Consider the following 19600-nt stretch of genomic DNA (forward strand, 5'->3'; position numbering starts at 1 on the left):
AGCCCGGGGGGCCGGGCGGGTTAGGGGTGTCGCCGTGGGAGAGGTCTGGGTGGGAATGGGGGAGGGGGTCCCGCCTGTACAGGGAATAAATGGGGGAGTCCCGTTCTCCTGTGACTCCTCGTGCTGTAAATCGCTCCCCCAGAAGCGTCGGTGGATGGAATGTTGTGTGTCGGGCACTGGAACGTTGAGAGCTCTGGAAGGAGCCAAAGCAGACAAAGTCAAAGCCCGGAGAGCTCAAGGGAGGACAAACCTTTGCAGTGCGGGCCGCGGTGAGTCTGTGGGTGCAATGCAGGGACAGGTCCTTGAGGCATCTCCTAAAGCTGGCACAGCCCCAGGCGATGGGATCTGTGAGGAGGGGGCTCTTGGGGGGCACTTGGGATTAGCTGTGCAGCCGGGGGGCTCGGGGTGCAGCTGGAGCACTCAGGACTGTCCCGCAGAGAAGGATCCCTGGGCTTCAGGGCTCTGTGTGCCAGGGCAGGGACTCTGCTGCCTGCCAGGAGCTCAGCCGGACCGGGGAGCTGCTCACAGCGCTGGGGGACAAGATCTGGCTGCTGATGCCTATATAACTTAGATCAAAGTTACAAGGTGCTTATACAGCTTGAGTATAACCAAGTATAACCTAATACATCTAAATAACCTGATATCCATATAACCTAAAGAATGACTTTATATATATATATATATATATATATATATATATATATAATATATATATATGTATATATATGGCAGTGTGCCTCAGGGATGACAAAGGGTTACACTGTCCCACCTCAAACCCCTTGTGAAGGGCGGCCCAGGGGTTCTGATTGGGTTTGTGTTTCTGGGGGGTTCTCCCTTGGTGTGTTTCTACTGGTCCCTGACCCTGAACTCCACCCTCAAAGGTGGAAACCCTTAAGAGTTCTGTCCCTCAAAAACCCCTGCTGTGCCTCTGTTCCGAGCTCTCTGTTCTGGACCTGAGTTTGTACCCATGCTGAATAAATGGTTTCATGAACGGGAGCCCGTCTCGGTTGGTGTTTCATGCTGGTCCCCAGAATTCTGCTGCTTCTCTGGACGAGATCCTGAGGTTGCTGACTGCAACATATATATATATATATATATATATATATATATATATATAATCTGATACCTACATAACCCAAATCATAGCTTTTTATACCTATATAACCTGAATCATAACTTTTTATACCTATATAACCTGATACAAATAACTTTTTATACGATGTAGTGGCTAGTATTGTAAGAGACGCTTTCTGGGTGCTGGACGGTCCGAAACACGGCAGAGACCTCTATACTAACATCTATATAGATGTTAGTAGTTTATTTCAGGGCATGGGGGAGAGAGAGAACAGTACAAAATACAAAATATTGTTCGGCGAGAACAATACAAAGGGGGGTAAAATATGAATACATGAGTTCAAGACTTAAGATTGCTAAGAAAGAGAGTAACAGAACAGAAGTGAGAGAGCCAGGAAAAAAAAGAGGCCGAGCTCTTCTTTACAATTACTTATATACCCTATACCTTTGAATATTCTATCCCTTTACTAACCAATCTTCATAAGCATACTAATATACAGTGACATTTTTGTGCGACCTATAGAAATCGCTGCTTTTGCATATTTTTAGTTATCTCAGGGTCCTTCAGACCTTTCCTTATAAGGCTGGGGAGAGGGGTCCCAGCTTAGTTTTATTGGGGGATAGAATGTGTTCTGGTTTGCCAGGCCGTTTTTTTTGAATTATTCAAATCGTGCTTTCATTTGTATTTCTTCCTTAGCCTCTCTGGCTAAAGAGTCATATTTATAATTTCTTTCTAATTCTACCTTCCCAACAAGTATATAGTTAACTAGTTGCTTAATGCTGAATAGACAAAAGAAAAAGAAGAAAAAAACTCACCAGGTAGATAGTTTTAGAGATAAGAGAAAAGAGTCCACTGGGGCAAAAGAGACACCTGTGGGGTCTCTCTTGAGGTTTTGGAGGATACAGCCTCTTTTAATCCTGAACTCCCAATTGCATGTTGCCCTCTTCCTTTCTCCATCAGCTGAGGTACCAGGAAGGTACAGCTTTCCTAAACTGCCTCCCACATATTCCCCCTTGAACAGGTGTCACCATTGTCCCCCAATGTCTAGAAGTTCAGGCTGTCCCTTCTGCAATGGACTTTGTCTATTACCCTAAAGTTCAGGAGTTCAAACTGTCTGGGTCAAACTGCTTGGGGTCTTTAACAAACTTGTGCAGCTTGATGTTTGTAGAGACATTAAGACACATTTTGAAGACATTAACACCCACTCCTCCTAAAGCCCCTCACCCATTTATAAACGCACCCATCTTTCTTATCAGACTGAAGGACTGTAAGGGAGCAAAGATCCCCTTGGTGATAAGGAACAGCCACAACATTGTTCAGTAGCATCCTGCAATGGGAGTGCCATCTCAGGAGGCAGAGCTGGGCTTGGAGCTGAGCCCAAGGCTGGGCTCAGGGGCCTTGAGCTGGTGCAGCTGTCTGTGAGAGGTCAGCTCTGTTCACATCCGTACAGAGTCTTGGAGAACAGCTTACGGTGGTAGGATTCTACCCAAACAGGGAGCTTTTGGGGTTCGTATTTAACCAAAGACATGTTCAATTCACCTCATACTTCATTAAGGAACGCTTCAATCAGAAACTCTGGATACTAGGCTGCAGGTAATGGCTGTGGCCATCACCCCTGCCCTGAGCAGGTTGGGGTCCCCCCGCTGCTGCCAGAGGGGCCACGACCCTGTTGGATGTGCCCCTTCCCCAGGGATGGGTGCCCTGTATCCCAATGTCACCCCCTTTTCTCTCCCCACAGGGCTCCTGTGCTCCTGCTGCAACCTCAGCCCCTCTCGGCTCTGGCCCAGACCAGAGCCCCTCCGTCCCCAATCCCGATATGGCCTGGTGGCCCCCCACTTCACCCTGCCAGTGCCCCCTGAACCTCCCACACATGTCCAGCCCGGGGATTTGGTTCCCAGGGCTTTGGGGGGGGGGGGGGGGGCTTTGGAGTAGCATTAAAGTAGTTTATAGGGGTCCTGACACCCCCAAATCTGTGTCATCCGTTCCTCTGCAGCCCTGGTGACACGGGCGGGGCAGAACGGGGTGACTGGGAGGCTTTGAGGGAGCTTGGGGATGATCCTGAGAGGGCTGTGGAGGCGGTCGAAATCTTTCTGTTATCTGAGTCTTGATGGGTCTGAGTACGCCCACCAGCCGTGCCCCCAGACCCATCACTCCACGATCCCACCCAGGACGCCCCGGACCCGCGGCTACGGCGCCCCCCGACAGCCATCAGCCAATCAGGGCGCGTTGTGCCGCTGACTCAGCAGTTGCCAGGCAGACCCCCAGATCCCAGCGCTCCCCACCTGGATCCCACCTGGATCCCACCCGCGTCCCCCCGCGCCCCCGGCGCTCCCGGGAGGGGAACGTGGGCAGGGGGGAGGTGGGGGCCGCCCAGGCCGGGCTCTCCCGCGCTGTCCGAACCGTGGCGACTGCAGCAGTGGCCAAGTGCAGGCACGGCCCGGGATTGTTCCAAACTCCGTCCCACCTGGCCCGGAGCCACTCCAAGGATGGGGCAGCCACAACCTCTCCAGGCAACCTGTTCCCACCTGTCTTGTTGGGATCAGGGACAGGGCTAGAGATAACTCCACAGTGTTGGTGTGTCAGAGGGTGAAATGTTATGGTTAACGGCTTAAACATCGTTGTGAGGAAGTTTTGCCCTTTATGGCAATTTTTTATAAAGAAGCTGCGACCACTGAAGCCCACCCCTCCCTGAGGATGCCTCCTGAGGGAAACTTTGGACTGTGAGTTAAGCCATCTAAGGGAACCTGAGATAGATAAAGGTGACGCTGGTCAATTTTCTCAGGTCTAGAGAAGTAAACAAGGCTGAGGGAGAAGAAAATATCCCCCAGAGAGCCAAACCCAGCAGCTTTCATGAAAATCAGCTTTGGTTAAGTTTGGGGAGGGGGTGGCCATAGCCTCAGGCTCATCTACTGAGGCCAGGCTTGCACACACTTCCCCCAGCCAAGGGGGAGGTGGGGAATTTTGGGGCTGTGATGTAACCTCTGGCCAGAGGCAGTGAACACCATCCTCTGTTACACAAAATGGCTCAGCTGTAAAACCCCCCACCCCAGGAAAGCCACGCTCAGAGAATATTTTTTAAGGCCTTGCACAAGAGCACTGCAATTTTCATAAAATCAGAAATCTCTTATACACTCTCTGAGTGCGGGGAGAGTTCTCCTCGACACTGAGTTCTACTTCCCAACTGAGGATTGAGAAGAAGGAGACCTCTGCACCCCACTATCATTTGTTGATAAGTAACACTGGCTCCTAATCTATACTATTTCTTTGCTAGCTGTAACATAGGTACTTCTATTATCATGCAATGTCTTATGAACCTACTAATAGAGTTTCTTTAGTTTATCCTGTGTAGTAAGTAAGCCTGTCAAAGTCTCATGTCTATTTCTTCCCTTGTGTCTACTCGATAAATAACTCAAATTGTAATTGCTTGATAGCTCATTATTAAGAACTTGAGAGCAAGAGTGGTTTTGGAATGCTGGCTGCCTCAATAAAGCTGCTGCCTACTGCCAGAAGCCTGGGCAAAGGCAGAGACTTGTCTAAGCTCTCTCCTCTCATTTGTAACAGGCCCAACAGGATGCTGTTCAGATCCATGGAGTGGTGATATTTTTTCTGTCACTCTGTCTTTCCACCCACCTCTTTTTCTATTTCTTTCTCTTCCTTTATCTCTCTCATTTACTGTTAAATACAATCCATACTACTAACTTTGGCATATGGTCTTGTTTGGACCTGAATTCAGGGAGAGGCATTCTCTAAAAATTTTAATAATGAGATCACAACACCGTGTTGAGATCCTTGCAGACCAACTCCAGCCAACGTTCATCTGCTGGAAATACGGCACCAACCCTTGGGATCTGCTTCATCTGCATCTGGGACCAGCCGTGGGGTGCCTCAGCAGTGGAAATCAACAGAGGTGTCAATCAGCTGACTGACATGAGACCTTGAGATGACTGTGACCATGAGATAAGCACAACCATGACATGATCCTGACCATGAGACAACCATGGTCATGAGATGACCCTGACTATGACCATGACGGGACCAGGACCATGAGACCAACACATGACCTTGAGATGACCATGACCATGAGGTGATCAAGACCTAGAGGCCACCATGACCAAGACTATGAGGAGTGTCCCTGAGGTGGCCCCAGTGTGATGCCATACCCAGGGGCTGCTGGAGTGAAAGCTCCTGAGGACACAGAGAACAAAGTTTGAGCTCATAGCCCTGCAGATGAGGAGATCTTGGAGAGAAGACCCACTGCCAGGAATTCCACAGGATCTTGGTCGGGAGTGGCAGGAGTGGGGGACACTGGGAATGAAGGAGCAGCACAAGCAGGGGGACACCAGGAATGAGGAACATTGGTAACAGGGTCCACCAGGAATGAGGAACATTGGTAACAGGGTCCACCAGGAATGGGGAGCTCTGGGAGTGGAGAACACTGGGAATAAGAGACATCAGGGATGGGGAATAGCAGTATGGGAGACACTGGGAAAGCGGGCACTGGAAATGGAAGACAAGGAGTGTGTGTACACTCTAACTGGGGATCATGGAAAGAGTCCCAGGGAGATCCAGGGGAGTCCCATGCATTCCTGGGGAGTTTCCCAGGCAGGACCAGGTAAATCCCCAGGGATTCCCTGTGGTGGTGGATTTTCCCCCTGCCTTTTCCATGCTACACCATGATCTGAGAAATACTCATTAGACCTCTGCCTTGATGAACTTCACCTGGGCCGAGCTCCTCTTGAGCTTATCAGAAACATTGTGCTTCTAGGCAATGCTGCTGTGTCACACCTCCTGGTTTCTTTATGAACAGCCTTGGAAACTATTTTTCTTCCCTTAATTGGACAAAATCCTTGTTTTCACTCTTTGGCAGAAATCTGCCCACCCAAAGTAGGGCCAGGATGAAACCTTGTTGTGACTAAAGGCCATCCCTTGGGGCCCACTAAACAGGAGTGCCAAAGGAGCCCCTTGGAGCTGTGCTGGGCCACAGGAGCTACGAGCAGCAAAGTCCCTGTGAGTGGGGCCTGTGCCAGCCGGGAACTCTCCTGTTTGCTGCACCCAGGGGATCCCTGAAGGACAATGGCTCCTCGGCTGCTGATGCCCCCACTCCTGGAGACCTCAGCCTTTGCTCGGTGAGAAGATGCCAAGGCATCTGAAGGGAGTATTTCAGTAGCTTGGAGAGGAATTTTTTACAAGTACCTTGCACTGGCTCCTTATGTCTGTGTACTTTTTCATGTGCATATGCCACAGCAAAGCTGGGAGAAATGATGCTAAGATGTTTAAGTACCTTAAATATCTAACTAAGTCAGGCCTGTAAGTTTATTTTAAGTTATATGTTAAGTTAAATGATGTTAAGTTTTATTCCTTTGTTAAATTTTTGAGGTATAAGTGATAGTAAAAGGTTCTAAAATCTTAGAAAATTCAGAGACTTAGGTTTGGAAAGCCCTGGGAAAAGCAGGCCCTGGGAAACGTTAGGCCTTGTGCTTGCTAAAGACCAGGTCAAGCTGCACCTGTGTAGTCAGTATATGATAAATGATACAATTGTTAGATGTGATTAGATATAATTATTGTTTAGAGAACATGGGGAACCATGTTGGGGGGCTAAGGGGGGATCACGAGAAAGTCATGCTTGGATAAAAACAATGCATACAATAGAACAATGTTAGTTTAATAATTAATATGCAAGTTGCATAACGATAGAGTATAAAATATGTCCAACTCAAAAACTCAAATGGGGTCAGATTTGGGTATGTGTACCCCTGACACCCAGAGCTCTTTAAATAAAGCACCTTCATATAACCATTCGTGGTTATTTGTGTTCCTGAACGCTGACATTTTGGTGACCCAGATGGGACCTTGTGAGTGCTGCTGAGCGAACTCGCGACCCGATCACGCTCCAGCCGGCACCGAGGGATTCTCGGGGAGCCCATCAGCCGCGACCGTCTCCGCTGCTCACAACGTCCCCGGGAGAAAAGGTAAGGTGCTTTAATTTGGTTTTGGTGCCTGCCAGTTAGACGCGGCGAAAGCTGCGCGTGGTTGGGCTAAAGGAATTCCTCTTGGTAAAGCCTAGGCGCCGTCCGTAAGACGACTGCGAAAGCGTCGCAGGTTCGGCATTTGTGGTATATTATAGTTATAGTTATAATATGGAGAAGCTTAAAGGGATTTTGGGCAGCAGTGCTCCCATACCGGGTACTTCTCCTTTGGGGTGCTTATTAGCACATTGGAAACAAGGTAACTTTGGGAAAGAATTACATAAGGTTAAGTTAATTTCGGTGAGATCTCCCACAGAAAAAGACCCCAGCGACCCCGTCTCATCTGTTGGTAGCTATATCCTCTTTTGTCTTTCTTTACTTTGTTTTCCTTATCTCTCTCTCTCTCTCTCCTCTATCGCATAACCCTTGTTGTTGGCACTAAAATAAAGGTATATTATTGTTGTTATGATTTAAACTGAAATCCCTTTGTGTCCTTTTTGCACTCTGAGATCAAACAAACCTCTCATGAGTCCCACTCGCGTTAGTGAATCATGACATCTAAATTGGAATCACAGACAGGATTTGTGACAGACAGAAGGGGCTGCAGGTTTGTTGTGCAGTCTGTATTAGGGGAAAGACGTTTTGCTCCAGCCGCACCCAGCCCGACACTCCCAAAAGAGTGAGCGGTGTCTAGAAAGCAAGGGGGGCGACTCGAATTTCCCACAAACTGCACACGCCGAGGTGAAAAGCACCCCACACTCACTTGAGGGCTCTGTCTGCAGAATTTCACAAAAGATCTCTTAGTGCAAAAGGGCGGGACTGTTTTTGTTGTTGTTGTTGTGTGTATGAATTTTGACTGCTTGCTGTAGCAAAGAGACAATCAGAATTTTAAACTGAAGGAGTGCCTCCCAAGCAGATTTGGTCTTTTTACCCATACAGGGAAGCAAAAAGTTGTGTGTGTGTGTGTGTGTGTGTGTGTGTGCGTATAATTTAAGTTTATACCTCCCTTTAGTGGCTTTTCCTTTGTAAAAAATGACTGAAAACAGCAGTGCAAAAGTTAATACTGCATTTTATGCATGTTATGCTCTGTTAGCAAAACACAATGCCAGACCTTCTCCAGGAGGGAAAAGTTGGTGCTCAATAATTGGTTTAATTTGGAAAATGTAATTGATAGAGTATGTTCATTACAACATGAAACAAAATTTAAACTGGGCAAAAATAAAACTATACTCTGCTCAGTTTTGGGAGCTTGTCTTACAGCAGCTATAGAAACTCGCTGTAAGCAAAGAAGTGAAGAAAAAAACTACCTCCAAAACCTAGTTAAAATTTTGCAAAGACAATTGGATGAAGAAAGAAGTAAGATCAATCTGTTGCGAGCAGCCCTCCATAATAAAATTCAAAAAATGCTGACTTGCTAAAAGAAGCAAGAGAGGAAAACCCCTCTCATTAATCAAATTTCCCCTCAAAAAGAGCTAACTTGGATAAAATTGTGGGGAACACTGCTATCCTAGTTTGAAACTTTTAATTAAAACAGAATATCACTGATAAGGATCTTGATCTGCACATAACCACTAAAAATAGAAAAAGGAAAAAAAAAAAAGAAAAAAGAAAGAAAAAAGAGGAAGAAAATAGAAAAAAAAGAAAAAAGAAAAAAAGGAGTACGGGCGTCTCCCTCACGAGTCAGAGACAGAATACGTATTCCGAGTGTCTCTCACTGGACGTGATCCAATTCGATTGGGAGAACGGGAATCCAGTGGGTACTGGGGACATGAAGTATTTTTAACAACAAGAGACATACATAACCCATGGTCCCTAACTCAGCACGCAGCTTATTGGGCAGAGGGGCTTAACCCCTTGGAAAGGGGGGACTTTATTGCTATAGTTTGTACCCCCAACCAACTACTGAAAAATATTCAGAAAGCTGCCTGCTTACAAATGATACACAAAAGAAAATTAATTGTTGGTTATGAATCACCAATGTTATTAACTCTGAAAACTGAAATTATGGACCTGTAAAAAATCCCAGAAGGAAAAATCAGAGAAAGCAAAGGGTGTTAGATACATTGGTTCTCTTTATGAAAGCCCAAAAAAAAGAGAAAACAAATCTCTAATCGCCAGTATTGGTGGTCACTAGAGATAAAGAAAGGGGTCTCCAAAAACATAATGGATGGCTTATCACTTAAAAGTTGAGTAAAGTAGTCTCTAATTGGCATTGTCCCAAGTTCATTGTATCGAATACCCCACTGTATAACCCAGCACACCTCCACAGGCTCTGGGCTGGGAGCCAAAGCAGTCTCCTTCTCAGCTTCTGGGAGTAGAGCCCAAACACCTTCAGAATCAGGGAAACTGGTAACTCTGCCTCTCATGGGTGAGCAGAGAGGGGGAAGTTAGTTTTATGCTCACTAGAAATAACAAAACTGGAGACATACTGATTACAGCAATAGTAAGTCCTAAACGTGCACCTATTGCTTCTGTAGTTAACAGTAGAGCCCAAATTTCTGTGCTGACCAATACAGACTAGTACAGGATTTGAGAGCAATAATAGAATAACTAAAGATATTTACCCAGTGGTAGCTAATCCTTGCACATTGTTAACATCCGTAAAAGAGAAATAGAAATGGTTTACTGTAACTGATTTAAAAGATGCCTTTTTTCTGCATACCCCTTGACAAAGAAAGTAGGAAACTGTTTGCCTTTAAATGGGAAAATCCAGAAAATGGAAGGAAAACTCAGCTCACCTGAACACGACTCCTACAAAGATACAAGAACAGTCCAACCCTATTTGGAAGTCAGCTGGCTAAGGAGCTGGAGATTTGGACCGAGAATGGACAAGTACCAAGAGAACAATACCTGCTGTTACAGTATGTTGATGATATACTGACAGCTACAGAAGAGAAAACAACCTGCATAAAGGTAACAATTGAAATTTTAAATCAACTGGGAATGGGAGGATATAAGGTGTCTAAAGAAAAGGTACAAATTGCCCAAGAGACTGTGATTTACCTGGGGTGTGAAATCTCACAAGGGCAACGTAAGCTGGGTACTAATCGTATTCAAGCTATTTGTGCCATTCCAGAACCCCAGAACCTACATGAGATACAAGTTTTCCTTGGGATGACAGAGCGGTGCCGTAGATCATGGACTATGGACTATGTATGAAGCCCAGAAGACACAGCTGTTTACCTGGAGCAAACCACAGAAGGAGACCTCCTCAAACTAAAGGAGGATTGACAACTGCTCCGGCGTTAAGACTGCCTGATTCATCCAAGGATGTTCACCTGTTTATGCATGAAAGACTACACCTAGCACTGGGAGTGCTGACCCAAGGTTTGGGAAGCTGGGAAAGGCCGGTAGGCTGCTTTTCCAAACAACTTGACAACGTGAGTGCCGGATGGCCCTCATGCCTGTGGGCAGCTGCAGCCACCGTGATGCTGATACAAGAAGCCAGGAAACTCACGATGGGTAGACACATAGATGTCTACGTACCACATATGGTAACCACTGTTTTAGAACAAAAGGGGGGCCATTGGCTATCTCCAAGCAAGATGATAAAATTCCAGGTAATCCTGACTGGGCAGGATGATGTCACACTAAAGACAACTAACCTCTTGAATCCAGCTTTGTTCCTAGGTACCACAACTGAAGAAGGCCCATTAGAGCATGACTGTGAAGAAGTAATAGAATACACCTGTTCAGCAAGAGAAGACCTGAAAGACATCCCACTAGAGCAACCAGAGTTGGAGCTATTCACAGATGGAAGCAGCTTCGCAGAGAATGGGACCAGATACGCTGGATATGCGGTAACAACAGTCAGTACAGTAGTGGAGGCAAAAGCATTATCACCAAATCCATCTGCCCAGAGGGCAGAACTGGTTGCCTTAACCAGAACACTAGAACTGAGTAAAGGGAAATCAAAAAGCAGACTGGACAGCCCGACAGATTGCTCGAGAAGTGCAAATGACAATGGCATTGATACCTTTAAAGACTAATGTATCACAATTTAATTTGCCTCCAAAACTGAAATATTCAATAGAAGATGAGAAACTGGGACATTTGCTAAATGCACAAAAGGATTCAGAAGAGTGGTATGTAATGCACAAAGACAAATAGTATTAACCCCCTTGATAATGAGAGAAGTTTTACAAATTAAACAGAACAAATGTCATTGGGGTGCAGAGGCATTGGTAAATTGCTAAAGCAAAAATTAATCTCGGTACAGATGCTAACAATGGCAAAATCAACCCAGTGGCTAGACACAGGCACAGCTAGGAAAGATTGATAGGAATAGAATCAAGATAACACTTAGCAAGAACCTTCTAGTAGAGTGAGATTTGGGTGGGCCCTAGAGAAGATAGCAAACTATCAGAATAGAGAAACAGGTCAGGTAGATAGACTAGCAAGAGTCACCCGGGAAAGATTTAAAGAACTAAATGTACAATTACAACTTCTTACTCCTGAAAGAGCATGGAGTGTGTGAGTTTTTTTTAAGGGGACGGATTGATCATTGCTGCATCCACATCCCAAATGTGAATGCAGATGTAGAATATGACATCAATTAGTTGCAACAAATAGAGCATGGAGCACAGGAAGAGCAAAAGGATTTGACTATAAATTGGTTAGGCAAAATCTTCAAAGGGTTAGGGTGGAATGTGAGTTTATGGATTAAATCTGTCATAGAGAGTGTGATAATCTTACTAATTGTATTCTTAGCAATTTGGTTAGTTTACAGCATTTTAAAAGGAGAAATACAGAAGAAAACGTCCTGGAACCAGAAAATAATAAAGGCACTGACACGAGATCCACACCCACCATCTTCTGGTTCTCCAGTTCCTGACAACATCCAGGACAGCATTTACATCAATCAAGGATTCGAAGAATACCAGGTATCAACTTAGAAACAAAGGACTGTATTGAGTTAAAACATTTACACTTATAGTGAAGTGAAAATGCTTTCAAAGGGGAGAATGATAGTAAAAGGTTCTAAAATCTTAGAAAATTCGGGGACTTAGGTTTGGAAAGCCCTGGGAAAAGCAGGCCCTGGGAAACGTTAGGCCTTGTGCTTGCTAAAGACCAGGTCAAGCTGCACCTGTGTAGTCAGTATATGATAAATGATACAATTGTTAGATGTGATTAGATATAATTATTGTTTAGAGAACATGGGGAACCATGTTAGGGGGCTAAGGGGGGATCACGAGAAAGTCATGCTTGGATAAAAACAATGCATACAATAGAACAATGTTAGTTTAATAATTAATATGCAAGTTGCATAATGATAGAGTATAAAATATGTTCAACTCGAAAACTCAAATGGGGTCAGATTTGGGTATGTGTACCCCTGACACCCAGAGCTCTTTAAATAAAGCACCTTCATATAACCATTCATGGTTATGTGTGTTCCTGAATGCTAACACCTGGGCTGGGGCTGGGAGGGAGCTGCCCCTTGTTCTCCCTCTGCCTCACACAGAGCTGGGCAAGGCACAAGTGGGGCAGCAGAGCCAACAGGGAGCCTGCGAGTCTCTTCCAGCCGTGCCTGCTCAGACTTTGGCCTTGGAGCTTCAGGTGGACAAAGGCAGCTGCTCTGGTCCCTCTGTGTGTGCCCGTGTTCAGCACTGCTGCTCCATCAGTCTGTGCCCAGCAACAGGGAAAAGCCTCAGCCCTGCAGGGCGGGGAGCTGCCGGGCTCTGCCTGAGCAGCTCAGCCAGCGGGAAGGGAACTGCTCCACACAGGAACCCAGAGCAAAGGACATGCCTTTTCCAGGACATGTTTTCTGTAGAAAAACAAACAAATAAACAAACAAACATGAAAAAATATGAAAGATAAAAATTACTCCCAAATTTGTAGTGAAAAATCTTCTATAACTCTGGAGTAAGAAAGAGGTAACTGATCCTTTGAAAAAGAGAACTCGGCTTTGATTTTAGTTACTTAGTTTGTACATGTGCTAGTGGAAAGGATCCATTAGCTGCCTTCCTTTACAGATTTTATGGATGTTTTCCAATCTTAAGATATTTTAGACTGCAGTTAAAGGAATAGGAAATTGAAATACATGTTCTTCATGACTGTATCTTGAGTGTAGAAATTTTGCAGTTTGAAACTTGGACCTAAAGCGTTGCAAATGGAAGTGATAAATCCCAATGGACTGAGTGAATGCAGCTTTTCTTATTGGATGTGCAGCACTCCAAGGACTCCCTCAGTGGGGCTGTGGCTGCTTGGAGCTTTGTCCTGTGCCACTTTGGGATGTCATGAAATGGGACTTCACCTGCCACCAGCCCAGGTCACGCCCTGCCACCACCCCAGCTCCTTGGACCTTGTGTCCCCAAAGAAGACACAAGGTGTTTCTGCTGCTCCATCTTTGCACAGATCCACAGAGAGCTGGGATTATCCTAAGTCTCGTGTCTCCATTGTGCCATATTCCTAAAGAGCCAGCAGCCCATCCCGGCAAATATGATGAGTTATGTGGATGGTTGTCAGCTCCCTTTCCTGCCTAGAAATCCTGAAACTGCTTCTAAATGCTGTTCCCTTCAGTTCATGGACACCTACTCACACAGAGCTGGGAAAAAATCCCCTGGCCATGGCTTACAAGGTGAGTCATGCCAAATTTAGAGCTCTGTGGGAAATCTCTATCCATCCCCATCCTTTTAATATATCTATACGTGGGGGTGTGCATGGATGTGTCTTGTATGGAAAGGAAAGAGTGTGCAAACAACGTGACTGACACTTTCACCCTCTGTGTTCATTCCATACTCATGGGTACAAAGGTATTATGGAAACCTTTGCAAGGACAGACCTTCTGTCCATGGATACAAAGACATCCAAGAGCCCCTGGCACAGGCAGACATTGCTGCTCTTCAGCCAGTGACAGGATGAGTCCCTGAGCCTGGGGCTTGGCCTTCCTCGTGGAGAGGGGCATCAAGGAAGGCTGCAGTGTGATGGAGACTGTGATGGGCTGGGAACTCACTAGGGGAAAGGAGGGAACAGTTGTGAAGTAAAAGGCAAATGGGGGAAAGAACTGTTCAGAGAAGGGCAGAGCTACACCTTGAGAAAGCCGAAAAATGACATTTGGGGTCATCCCAGATTGATTTCATTTCAGAAGTTATGGAACAAGTTTAATTTTGGGGGGTGTCATGTTTTCCCTTGGAGGTGGACACTCTGCAGACTTGAGCTGCATTGCCAAAATGCTCAAGTCTCTGCTGCAGGTCACACCATTTCTTCTTTGGCTGATCCCGGCCCGGTGCTGAGCCCAGCAGAGCCCTGGCAGAGCCCAGAGCAGCCTCAGCATCCGCAGAGCCCGGCTGCAAGGAGAGAAACCAGAAACCGCCCGTCAGCTCAAGGCTCCTGTCCCCTTGTCCCAGCCACCCACGGTGCCCAGGCCATGCTGGCCGTGCTCAGAGCTGGGCCCAAAGCTGCCCATCACTGCTGCCTTTGGGAGCAGAGCAGGAGGGCAGGACATGTGCCCAGCCTGCAGCCAGCCACGGCAGATCCAGCCCCTCAGCAGCTGCCCAGAGCGGGATGCTCCTGTGCCCGCTGCCATCTCCCAAAAGCTCTTGTCCCACCCATGCCAAGGAGATGAGGACCCACCTCATGCCATCTGCTGCCAGAAGAAAAGCTGGTCCCAAACGATGTCCTCAGCCTTCTCCAAGGGCACAGCTCATCCACACCACAGCTGGTCCCAAGCACTTCCTGATCCAGACTAGACCCGACCAAGAACGCTTCCTTTAGAAAAACAAACAACAAATTAATGAAAATAGGTTACAGACAAAAGGGGAAAGAAGAAAATGGTAAGAAATCTTATGTCTGTCAGGAGTTTGAGGAAGGCCCAACCCCTACATTCTAGGGAAAAACCCACCCACGGGTGAGGCAAGCCCATGCTTTCTCCCTTCCCCCCTGCACTGTCCCCCAAAATCACGGTGATCCCAATGCAAAGCAGGGGAGTGGAGCAGCCCAAGCCCTTCCCTGCCTGCACAGCAAAGCAGCCGTGCTCAGGTTCTGGAGTCCCACCTGTGCTCCTGCCATGGGGGTTTGTGTTGGGCTGGCTGCCCCAGCCCCAGCCTGGGGCACGATGGGTGCTGGGGGCTGTTGGCAGGACCAGGAGCCCACTCCCATTTCGTAACCACCCCAGCCCACACCCCCAGCCCTGCCAAAAACCAGCTGGGCAGTCACTGAAGAATCAGTTGCATCCACCCCAGCAAAGGGGAAACCTTTGGTTCCCGGCCAATGCACAAATCTGGGAGCATCCCCCTGGGTCTGGACTTACCTGAAAATTCTCTGTGGAGCCTGGCTTTGAAGAAGGTGCCAGAATCAAAGTCCATCATCGCCAGCTGCCGCTGGCCAAGTGGAGGAAGTGGTTGTCATCCTTGCTGTTGTCCTCCATGTCCCCAGCAGCAGCAGCAGCCCCACCTGGTGCAGCTTCTCCAGGGGCTCCTTCTTCCCTGGGGTGACACCAGGCTGTCAGGGTTCTGCCCAGGGCCCGGCTGCCACTGAACCAGGACAAGCAAAACCAGCTCAGATGGCGGCCAGCAGTGCTGGGCAGAGCAGCTCAGCTCCAGCACAAGGGCTGCGTGTTCCCACTCGATGAGCCCTGTGCAGTGACACTGGCAGGACAAAGAAGTCTGGGTTTCTTTGCTTCTGATTGCCAGGGTATGTGTGGAGCTGTAACTTACCAGGTCCCTGCATCACTGTGCCTGTGGCTCTCTCCCTTCTTCTAGGGCTGATGAATATCCTGCATCCAGGGATCACAGAACAGGTCTTCTAATGAGGGCCTGTCCAAGTAGTGCAGGGATAAACACCGCCTGATCAGATCTTGGCAATCTGGGGAGAGAAACCACAAATCACTGGTCAGTTGGAGAAGGCTCCTGTCTGCTTTGCCCCACTATACCCCTGCCCAGGCCATGCTGGATGTGCCCAAAGCTGGGCCTAAACTTTCCCATCAATTCTTTGTTTTGGAGGAGAGCAGGAGAGCAGGACATGTGCCACCTCCTCAGCAGCTGCCAGAGCGGGATGCTCACCAGCCCGCTGCTGTCTCCCAACACTGGTGTTCCCCCCGTGCCCAGAGATGAGGATCCACCTTGGGAGAGCTGTTGTGGCAGCAGGAGATGGCCCCAGCTGATGTTCCAGCCCCTCCTGAAAGGGTGCTTCCCGCAGACCATCTCATGCAGCAGGATGCCCAGGGTCCAGACGGTTGCTGCCTCGCCATGGTACCATCCGAAGTTGGTCCATTCCGGGGGTCTGTATGATCGTGTTCCTGTGGAATATGGATGGAGCTCATCAGGGGGATGCTGCTGCTCCCAGAGCCTGACCCCAGCATCCCTGGGCATGTGGGGCTACCCCAGTGGCACACGGGGTGACCCGCTGCCCTCTCGCCAGCACCTGGGACTTGTGTACAAACCAAGGGTTGGAAAAGAAGGCACTGGTGCTGGAAGACGGCAGCAGAAACCCTGGCAAGGCCTGACCATGACACACAAAGGAAAAACCCACTCACAGTGCTGGGGAAAAACCATACCCACATCCTCCCTACTGGCATTGCCCAAAAAATATTATGAACCAAGGCAAAGCAGGGAAGAAGAGCAGTCCAAGCCCATTCTCACCTGCACACCAAACCAGCTGGTGCACAGGTCCTGGCTCCCCCTCTCTGCTACCCCCACCCACAGGGGATTTTGTCAGGCTGCCCCAGCCCCAGCCCCAGTCCTGGGAGAATCCCTGCTGCCACACCCTGGGTGGGCCATGAGATGTTGGGCCAGGAGATGCTGGGACCGGGAGCCTACCTCTAGATGGGCTCACCTGCAAATTGTGTGTAAGCTGTGTCCTGCAGGTAGGTGCCACAGCCAAAGTCAATCAATTTTGCCTCACCAGTGTCCAGATCAACCAGGATGTTCTCTGGTTTGATGTCTCTGTGAAGGACCCCGCAGCTGGTGCAGTGCCGCACGGCCTCCAGAACCTGCCGGAAAAGCTCCCGCGCCTCTTCCTCAGGGAGGAACCTCCGTGCCCGAATGTAGCGCCGCAGGTCCTCACATCGCTCTGGGCGCTCCAGCACCATTACGATGTGCTTGGGGAGCTCAAACCATTCCAGCAGTTGCACCACACTGGAGAAGCCTGTGGACACCTTGTCCAGCAGCACAATCTCCAGTGGTGCGCTGGTGCCGTCGGGCTGCGGGAGGAGCACGGTGCCGTCAGTGGGGCTGAGCCCGTGCCAGGGCTCGGGGAGCCCTCAGCCAGCCCGGGATGCTCTGCACGCCCCGCTCCCCCCACGCCCGCTCTCCCCGCAGGGCTCCCGGCGGCTCCCACCCTGCCGGGCCCCGGCTCATCCCCGCCCGGCACGCCCCGGCTTCTGCCGCTGGCCCCGCTCACTCACCAGCTCGCCCCAGTCCCGGATGCGGTTCCGTGGCACCTTTTTGATGGCCACCTGCAAGCCAAAGGGAGCAGCGGATTCAGCTCGCCGCCTACCGTGTCCAGCCCCATCCTACTCCTCCGCCCCCTTCGCCTTCTCCGCCCCCTCCTCCTCCTCCGCCCGCCGCTGGCTCCTCTGCTCACCGGGGCGCCATCCGAGAGCCGAGTGGCCGAGAAAACCCTGCCGAATCCGCCGCGCCCCAGCAGCGAGCCGATCCTGTAGCGCTGCTGCAGGGCCTCCTGCGCCTTCCCTGGGGAAGAGACGCGGCGGTCAGCGCTCGGCCCGGGGCCAGGAACGGCCCCCGAGCGCTCCCCGACCTCCCCGGGCCGAGCATCCGCAGGCGTCTGCTCCTTGCAACGCGACAGCGGCGGCTCGGGGCCAGCGGCCGCGCTGCCGAGCGGCGGAGCTCGGGCCGGGGAAGCCGCAGCGGAGGCGGCGGCAACGGCTGCACCGCCTGTGTCCTCCGCGGGCCCCGGGAGGAGCCGGGGCAAGGGCCGGGGCCAGGGCCGGGGCAGGGCTCGGAGCAGGCGGAGCCAAAGGGCGGTGATACCGCCCCAGCCCCAGGCACTGAGGCCCGCCCAGAAGCGCCAGCGCCAGCTCGGCTGGAGCCGGGCGGTGGCGAGAGCAGGACAGGACGCCCGGGGCCGGGGCCGGCGCCGGGGCCGTGGCCAGGAGCGGGCCGGGGGCATGTCCCGGGCGGGCAAGGGGAGAGGGAAACTGGGAGAGGAGGGGGACACAGAGAAAGGGAGATCGGGAGTGGGTGAGGGACCGCGGGAGAGAGGGTGGAACAGAGGGATGGGGAGAGGAGAAGATACAGAGGAGAGATAAAGTAGTTTCTTTCGCTGCTTTCTCTTTGCGCTGCTGCTGCTGCCGCTGCTGCTGCCGCTGCCGCTGCTGCTGCTGCTGCTGCTGCTGCTGCTGCTGCTGCTGCTGCTGCTGCTGCTGCCGCTGCTGCAACTGAAGCACCGGGGCCGTTTGTCCCCGGGGCCGTTTGTCCGTTGCCCGCTCGGCCCTGCCCCGAGCCCCGCGCTCCCCGGGCAGCCCCTGAACCTGGCCAAACACGGGAACTTTGCCGTGTTGAGCCAAGAGCCAGAGTCTTGATTCCTGCACAGGGGCACAGCAATGCCCTTGGCTGCTGCTGTGCCTTGTCCCTGCTGAGCGTCAAACACTGTCTGAGCACATTCCCTGAATGCAGAATTTGTACCTGACCCAAGCACTGCACTTGTGTCTCCAGCATTGCTTTCCAAGAAGAACAAGGGAAGGCAAACTGGGTGTAGCTCATGGTATTTTACAGTGTCTAAAACTTGTCAAGTCTCAGATCTTAGAGGTGAGATCCATTTGGAATGAATGGGATGGAGAAACAGTGCACGATGGAAAAGGGAAACATAAAAATAAATAGGGAAAAATTGAGAAAAACATACTGGTCATTTCTTTTGGTTTTATTTTCATTTCTTTAAAAAGCTGTTTCAATTTTCCCAGAATCTTCTCCACAGTCCTGTCTGTTCTTTCCAAAAACCTGTCCTGGAGAACGAGGTGCAGCTCCTGTCACAAGATGTGCCCCCAGCTGCAGCTTCTCTTGGCTTTCCACACTGTGTGTGCAGCACAACTCTTGCAGCAAAGCAGGACAAATATTTGAAGAACTTGACAACTTGTTCTGGCTTTTCTTTGTGGACTGGGGAGTTGTGCCATTGGTACGGTTTTCATTGTTACTCTTCTACCCAAAGAAAACATGATGAGCTGCCAGGAATTGTTAGGGAATACAAGCCTGGTTGAATGTGGAGAAAGAATCTCCAGAGCCTGCAGCCAGCAGTGGAGACCTCATCATTCCAATAGCCCAATGGACATCTTGAAAGTGATCTGGAACATGAAAATAGGCTGACAGAGAGAGTTTGTTTGTGTGTTCAGTTGAGATGATTCTATGTCTCTTACACTGGGAGAAATCAAGAGCACAATCAGTGGATGATAAGCACCAGATCATGATAAGCTGGACCTCTCAGTAAATGAAAGAAGGACAAAAGGACAAATGCAGGGAATGACTTGGTGAAGTTTGTGTGTAAAAAAGGTTATTTTTTCCTAATAATTCCCAATTCATTCCCTTTGCTTTTGTCCTTTTTAGCAAGCCTGTTTGCATGGCAGATTCCCCAGGAAATGAGAACCTGGAGCTTGTGGAAGTGCCTG

General features: G+C 49.5%; 1 protein-coding gene across 1 annotated transcript; it reads right to left on the minus strand.

Annotated features, from left to right (window-relative positions):
• Positions 1–3283: 3283 nt before the first annotated feature.
• Positions 3284–18111, minus strand: LOC131590967 (serine/threonine-protein kinase pim-1-like). Its single transcript, XM_058861385.1, has 6 exons — positions 17973–18111; positions 17566–17672; positions 17387–17437; positions 16816–17182; positions 16103–16279; positions 3284–3483 (listed from the first exon to the last, which is right to left on the minus strand). The coding sequence occupies exons 1-6, from the start codon at positions 18109–18111 to the stop codon at positions 3284–3286; spliced, it is 1041 nt and encodes a 346-aa protein (XP_058717368.1).
• Positions 18112–19600: the final 1489 nt, after the last annotated feature.

The sequence above is a fragment of the Poecile atricapillus genome, chromosome 36 (genome assembly GCF_030490865.1).
Source record: "Poecile atricapillus isolate bPoeAtr1 chromosome 36, bPoeAtr1.hap1, whole genome shotgun sequence".
Classification (NCBI taxonomy): domain Eukaryota; kingdom Metazoa; phylum Chordata; class Aves; order Passeriformes; family Paridae; genus Poecile; species Poecile atricapillus.